The 6,603-nt window shown below is 52.4% G+C and overlaps 1 protein-coding gene across 2 annotated transcripts in view; it reads right to left on the bottom strand.

Moving 5' to 3' along the window:
- Window positions 1-1,625: 1,625 nt before the first annotated feature.
- The window catches only part of HIP1 (huntingtin interacting protein 1), a 139,956-nt gene continuing 134,978 nt past the window's right edge, over window positions 1,626-6,603 (bottom strand). For both annotated transcript variants that reach the window (XM_077777797.1, XM_077777798.1), the window contains exons 28-31: window positions 6,244-6,367; window positions 5,436-5,497; window positions 2,431-2,539; window positions 1,626-1,692 (exon numbers count right to left, since the gene is read on the bottom strand). In XM_077777797.1, coding sequence (XP_077633923.1) covers window positions 1,640-1,692; window positions 2,431-2,539; window positions 5,436-5,497; window positions 6,244-6,367 — 348 coding nt within the window. In that variant the 3' untranslated portion in view covers window positions 1,626-1,639. The remainder of the gene's footprint in view (window positions 1,693-2,430; window positions 2,540-5,435; window positions 5,498-6,243; window positions 6,368-6,603) is intronic.

The following is a 6,603-nucleotide window of genomic DNA, read 5'->3' as shown; positions in this document are numbered from 1 at the left end:
GAGTTGCTACAGACAAGGAAGACAGTTTGTCCAAGATCCGAAGGTCACTTAAATGCTGGGGTTCATCTGGAGGTGGACACGTGGTGTCAGGCTACCCGCCTCTAGGAAGCTGTTAATGTGCCCTCTGTCTCATCCCGACCGAGCAGCAAGGACCCGGGACGTGTGGCTGGAAGGGTTCGGAGCCAGTGGTCCCCCTTTCTCGGTTTCCCTGACCCAGATGCTCTGAGAAACCCGCTTGTTTCGGGGTCTAGGCCGGTAACAGACTGGGAAGCATGTTGGCTTTGTTTCTGATACTTGAAGACTGATGACCTAGGGCAGCAACGCGCACCTTGCCATCTTTACGTCTCAAATCCTGATTGCTCAAAGTGGCTTTTTGTAGGCTGCTGATGCTTAACGGAGGTTAGTAATAAATAGGGAAGGTACCAAACCAAGCACAGGGTTCTTTCCCGCTGGGAGCAAGTTAGCCTGATCTTCTGGGTCTATCAATTAGGTAGAACGTGGAACTCTATAGCTTCTTCAGGTTCAAGAGGATGCCAAGGCAGCCATTTGGAGAAAGGAATTGGAAACCCCTCACGAGCTCCCCCTTAGGGTCCTGCCTGGGTCTGAAGGGAGGTGGCCCGGAAAATTCATTCCAGGATCAGAAATGTGGCTTCTCGCACCAACACATTCAGACATGTGATTGGGTGATTCAGCCTGGTCACGTGGAGTTCCCAAGAGTGGGGTCTCCCGAGACCGGGGCCGTGGGCATCCCTCTTTCCCTTCTTTCTTAAGCCCTGGTCGCTCGTGAAGGTGGGCAGGGGCTCTCCCAGCCAGGTGCTCGCTTTAGGAAGGAAAGGCACTCGCACTGCTTCAGCCTTTGGAGGAAGGCGTGGCCCAGCAGCGGTGCCCGCCCCCGGGGCGTGGCCTCGGCCGCACCGTCCCCGCTCCGCAGGACACCTGGCATGGAGGCTGGCGTGGAGCACCAAGGTGGAGCCTAAGCAGCACCATTGCTTAACTGCTGTGGTTAGGGGCCCCCTGATGGCTCGGAGCTCCAGGGGCGCTCCCTTTGGGAGAATTGGCTCTACGAGTGAACGCTGAAAGAAGAAAACCAAAAACAAAACCCCCAGAAGAACCCACCAGGGAAAAAAAAGAAAATCCAAGCGACCACCATAAGAAGCAGTGGAAAGCCATGGAACCGCCGAGAGAGGGGGAAGCTGCCTTGGCGTGCCAGCCAAGGATGCTCCTGCCGTTCTGACGGCACAGGTTTGGGGCGGCGTCCTGGTTTGGAGCCCACCAGCCCTCTGATGCTCCCGGGTTGGTGCAAATGATGGAAACAGAAAAGGCTGAGAAGAAAACAGAGAAGAGAAGGCGTAAGACGGTCCCTCGCCAGGCTCTCCGGAGCAGCGGGCCCCTCGGACAAGGATGCCGAGCATCCGGGGGTCAAACAGCAGGCAGGACTGGGAGGGAGGGCCTCTCTGCGGGGGCAGCCCTGGTCCCCCTCCTCTGTGGAAGGCCATTCGGGTCCCCGGCACTGGACAGTGGGAGTGGTGTGCGGTGTGGCTGCCGCCGGGACCCCCGGGGGCTTAGGCTGTGGCTGGGGAATAACACACAGAGACTGCAACAAGATTTACACTCGGACACGTGGGGTGGCGGTGTGGCTCTATTCTTTTCCGGGGGCCGCTTCCTGCAGCGCCGGTGGAGATGCTTCTGTTCCTGAAAGACAACAATGGTCGTGTTCGTTCCTAGCGCTTCGCGTGCGCCCGCGGTCACATCCAACGGGAATGGCCACTAACGGTGGCTCTAAAGCACCTCATGCTCATAGCCGTTCTCGTCCCCGAGAAAAGTACCCATCAGTGAGTGGTACACATCTGTGGTTGGCTCCCGCAGTTGACACAACCATTGGCGGTCCTGGTTGTGATCAAGTTGGCCGCGTTAGACACGTGGGAAAGTAGCACATTCTAGGTGATACGGCCTTTCTGGGCTGGGCCCGATAGCACCCCCACTCCACTCCATTTCTGGCCCCTGACCCTTTCTATGGTGCGGCCATTGCCGCCCACCTCCGCTGGCCCTGGTTGGTGAGAGGCCTGTGATCCGCCTGCCCTGCCTGCTGGCCACCGTTTGATTATTGCTCATTCACTAATCAACTCTGCGTGAGCCATACAGGAAGGTGCTGGGCCGGAAACCAGGCTAACTGGGCAAGGAAGGGTGGGGAGAGGGGCTCACCAGTCAATGTTAAGGTCTTGAGAGGTGACCCCCCCTTCCCCCCCCAAAGCTCTCAATTCACCACAATTTATGGCAGTTCTGGGTTTGGAGGTTATCTAACTGCAGGGAAAACACGCTGAGTCGTGAGGCGGCAGTCGGCGGCCTGAAGGGCGCTTCGTTGGGTCACGTCGGAGGAGAAGGCCCTCCTTACATGCGCCGTCCCCTCCCCGCGCCCTCCGAGAGGCCCACCTTCCTCCCAGCCTTCGGCAACACCCGCGAGCTCGTAGTGCTTTTTCCGAAGCTCTCCCAGTTTTTGGCGCTCCTTCTGCAGTTCGTTTTCCAGCTCCAGCACCCGGACCTGTGGGGAAAGAGGAATGTGCTTTTGAGAGGTGACCGGACAGTGGTCTCACTTTGACTCAATCCTTCTCCTCCTTGTTCTGCATCTCTTCTTCCTTCGGGTTATTCACCCCGTTTCCAGAGTGTACCCGGTTCTCAGTGTCAGCCTCATGTCTGCCGATTTCCCCACCCTCTCCCATCTACCCGTCTACCCCCAGGGGCTCTTCCGGTTCCTCACTGGGGCCCCCTACTGGAGGTGATGCCTTATAGCCCCAACGCTTGATGGGCGTAGGGTTCATACCATCCTCCTCCGAACTCTCTGTCTGAAAGCAACCCCAATATCTAGCCCATCTGTGTGGCATGTTCCAATCCAATCCTCCTTCCCCTTCAATTCCACTTTCCAGGCAAGAGCCAGCTTGATGGCTCCAGTATCTTTGAGGGGCTGGTCCAGCTTACGGTTATCATTATACAGGAAAAAGCACAATCTTCCGGAAAAGGCTGGTTCCTGGCTATCCTTACTCCTCATTAATTTTAGTTATTTTATTAATTTATGTATTAATTCAAGAAATGTTTGCTGAGCTGAGTACCCATCACGTACTCCGGGCTCTGCAGCAGGTGCTGGAGACACAGTGGTGCACAGACAAAATCCCCACTTCCTTTGCAGGGAGGGGGAAGACACAAACTCATGAACGAGAACAGGTCAGACCCGTAACAAAAATGACACAGGGTCATGTGATAAGGGCTAATGAACCTCAGCAAAGGCTACTCGGGCAGGAAGGAGGTTGAGGTAAGGGAGAACAGAAAGGAGCCCTATGTAGTTGACATGAGAGAGAGGGCGAGGGCCATGGGAGAAGGGTGGGGAAATAGGCCGGGATCATGTCACCCAGGGTCTGGGGCTGGGGTCAGGAATTTGGATAGTAACAAGTGTGAAAGGAAAGCCACTGGAAGATTTTAAGCAGGGACATGAAATGGTTTTTTATCTTTATCTTTATGCTTTTAAGATACGTAGAATTGGCGCCACCTGGGTGACTCAGGCAGTTAAGCGTGACTTGATTTCAGCTCAGGTCATGATCCCACCGCTCGTGAGTTCAAGCCCTATGTTGGGCTCTGTATTGACAGCTTGCAGCCTGCTCAGGATTCTCTCTCATACTCTCTGCCCACCCCACACCCCCCACTCACGTGCGTGTGCTTCCTCGCTCTCTCTCTAAGTAAATAAGTAAACTTAAAAAAAAAAAAATATACATATATATATATATATATATACACACAGAACCTGAACAAACTGTAGGGAGCAAGAGTGGAAGCAATGAGGCCCAGTTAGGTGGTTCCTTATATTTCTTTTCAAATTTTTGATTATGCAAAATGTAGAACATATACAGAGAAATGGAGATGGTATGGTGAACTCCACCATGTGCCTTCACAAGTTCCAACCAATTGTCAAGCCAGGGCTGGACCTGTCTCATCAATGCCCTTTTTTATTCTCTACCCCAACTGCCCCACCTCCCCGGTCTCTGCCACGGACTACTTGGAAACAAACACTTGCATACGTTAAGGTTAAGTTGCTTTTGCAGTAGTTCACCAGGAGAGAAACAATGGTGGCTTAGGCTAGGTTAGGGAGATAGAAAAAAGGGGGAAGGTTCAGGCCTAGAGAGTCAGAGTTGACAGACCTGCTGGGGGACTGGTTGTAGAAGGAAGAGGGAGAAGAGAGGACCTAAGGACACCTCCTGGGTCTCCGCCACCCAGGTCTGGGGGGTGGGGGAGAGTGTTCCAGTTACTGAGATGGAGCAAACAGGGGAGGGACAGATCTGAGTGGGCCCTGGTTTGGACCCATTAAGTTAGAGATGTATGTGGCATCAAGAGGAGGGATCAAGCAGGCAGCTGGACAAGCACAGAGCTCAAGAAGATGGAGGCTGGGGAGAAGACTCTGGTACTTATCAGCATACAGATGGGATCTGCAGTCAAGAGGGGCTGGATGAGACCAGAAAGCAAGACAGCATAGAGAGTGGGGACTCAAGCCCGACCTCAGTTCTTCCAGTATTTGGCCATGTGACTTTTTCGAGAAGATGCCGAGATAGAAACATACAGCAGTCTCAACCTGGACTTTACTCCAAGACTAGAAGCCTTAATTCTGGAACAAGGATGTGAGGATGCTGACGGATTCCTATTTTTTTCAGGATCCCATAGATTCCTATTCCTTTGGATGTCATAACTTTACTAAACAATCAGGGGTAATGGCATTGCCTTTTGATGGGTTCTCAGCGTATCGCTTTTTCTTTTTTTAAACCAAAGGTCATACACAATGATTCATAGCAGAAGTTTAAAGAAAATACTGAAAAACAAAAAAAGCAGCCACAGACAGGGAACAAACCAGCGGCTGCCAGAGGGGAAGCGGGTAGAGGGATGGGTGCAATAGGTGAACGGTATTAAGAGGTCCAGGCTTCCAGTTATGAGATAAATAAGTCATAGGCACAGGGAATATGGTCAATACTATTGTCATAAGAAATAATAATGTCATGTTGTTGCATGGTGACAGATAGGGACCACACATGGAATTGTGGAATCACTACATGGACGCCTGAAATGAATGTAACATTGTATGTCAACTACACTTCAGTGAAAAAATTGTCGATTGTTAAGACATTAAATACTAGTTGACATCGGCTAGGAAACCCCTGATGGTAACATTGAAAGGGGCGGTAGTGAGCAAGAGTTAAGATTCAGATCTTAACCCGTCATCTGTCTTTGCCTCGACTGGCCCTTCCAGTATCATTTGCATTCAGACCTGGGCTACTGTCCGTCTGTGTTTGCTTCCTCCCCAAGACTCTCCCCCGCCCCCCCACTGGCTTCTCTCTATGGGGATAATATTTGGGATTGATGTCACTGGCAACAGACAGTGGACTCAGAAGCGGGAATCGTACCTGGGAATCCATCTCCTGGCGTTTGATCTGGGTCAGTGTCATGCTGGAGAAGTCCATGTTGTCTGTAAGGAGAGAGGGAAGGTCTTGTCAGATAATGCCCATGGCTGACTCCCCCTGAGAGGTGGCTGATGCCTGCGCCCTGCTGAAATGCTTGGTTTGCCACTTTCCAAACACACTTGAAAGTCACTGAGGGACGGATGGGGCGGAAGTGCCGTGAAAGGGTAACGAGGCTCAGAACCCTACCCCGCAAGACAGCCAGGCCTGGAGAGTCATAACTGAATCCAGAGACATCACTAAATGGAAAATCTACCTTAAGGCCTGTTGCCATGGTGATACAACTAGCACGCGTAAGGCGGTGTCCCCCCTTATGAGAATCTAAGTATGCGTGTGGAACGATGAACAGTACAGAATTCAGAAACAGAATTGTGGGATACTGGGATCATGAAAGAGGACATAAAGAATAGCTGAACGGGGGGGGGGGGGGCGCGCTTGGGTGGCTCAGTCGGTTAAGTGTCTGACTTCGGGTCAGGTCATGATCTCATGGTTCATGGGTTCGAGGCCCGCGTCGGGCTCTGTGCTGAGAGCTCAGAGCCTAGAGCCTACTTCTGATTCTGTCTCCCCCTATCTTTACCCCTCCCCCACTTGTAATCTGTCTCTCAGAAATAAACGTTAAAAAAAAAAAAATGGGCGCCTGGGTGGCTTAGTTGGTTAAGCGTCCGACTTTCGCTCAGGTCATGATCTCGCGGTTCGTGGGTTCGAGCNTAGCTGAACGGGATGGGTAAGAAAAGCATTGCTTCCGGAAGGCTACCTGTCTCCTCGATCTGTGATTTGCCGGAAATGGTTGAGGCCACAACAGTGGCGGTGGCCTGGTTCACTCCCCGAGAGGCCTGCTGCAGCTGGGCCAGGTTTGGGCTGTCCTTATCAGCTTTCACCTGCCAGGACCGCAAAATACGGATTGAGGTTCACACAAAATACGGTGGCGGCGACTGCATCAAACAGTCAGTCCGATAGTTCTTGACAAACATGGTACCCGCCACGGTCACCAATCAACTTCTTAAAAATCGCTGCCTCCGGGGTCAACTCCCCAGCATATTCGGTGGCCTCAGTCTCCAGCTTTCCTGGTTATTTTGATAAACTGTCCCAGTTGTGGAAACTAATTTGGGGTGAT

The sequence above is a fragment of the Crocuta crocuta genome, unplaced genomic scaffold (genome assembly GCF_008692635.1).
Source record: "Crocuta crocuta isolate KB4526 unplaced genomic scaffold, BGI_CrCroc_1.0 scaffold217, whole genome shotgun sequence".
Lineage (NCBI taxonomy): Eukaryota > Metazoa > Chordata > Mammalia > Carnivora > Hyaenidae > Crocuta > Crocuta crocuta.
This window is presented reverse-complemented; position numbering and strand designations above follow the sequence as displayed.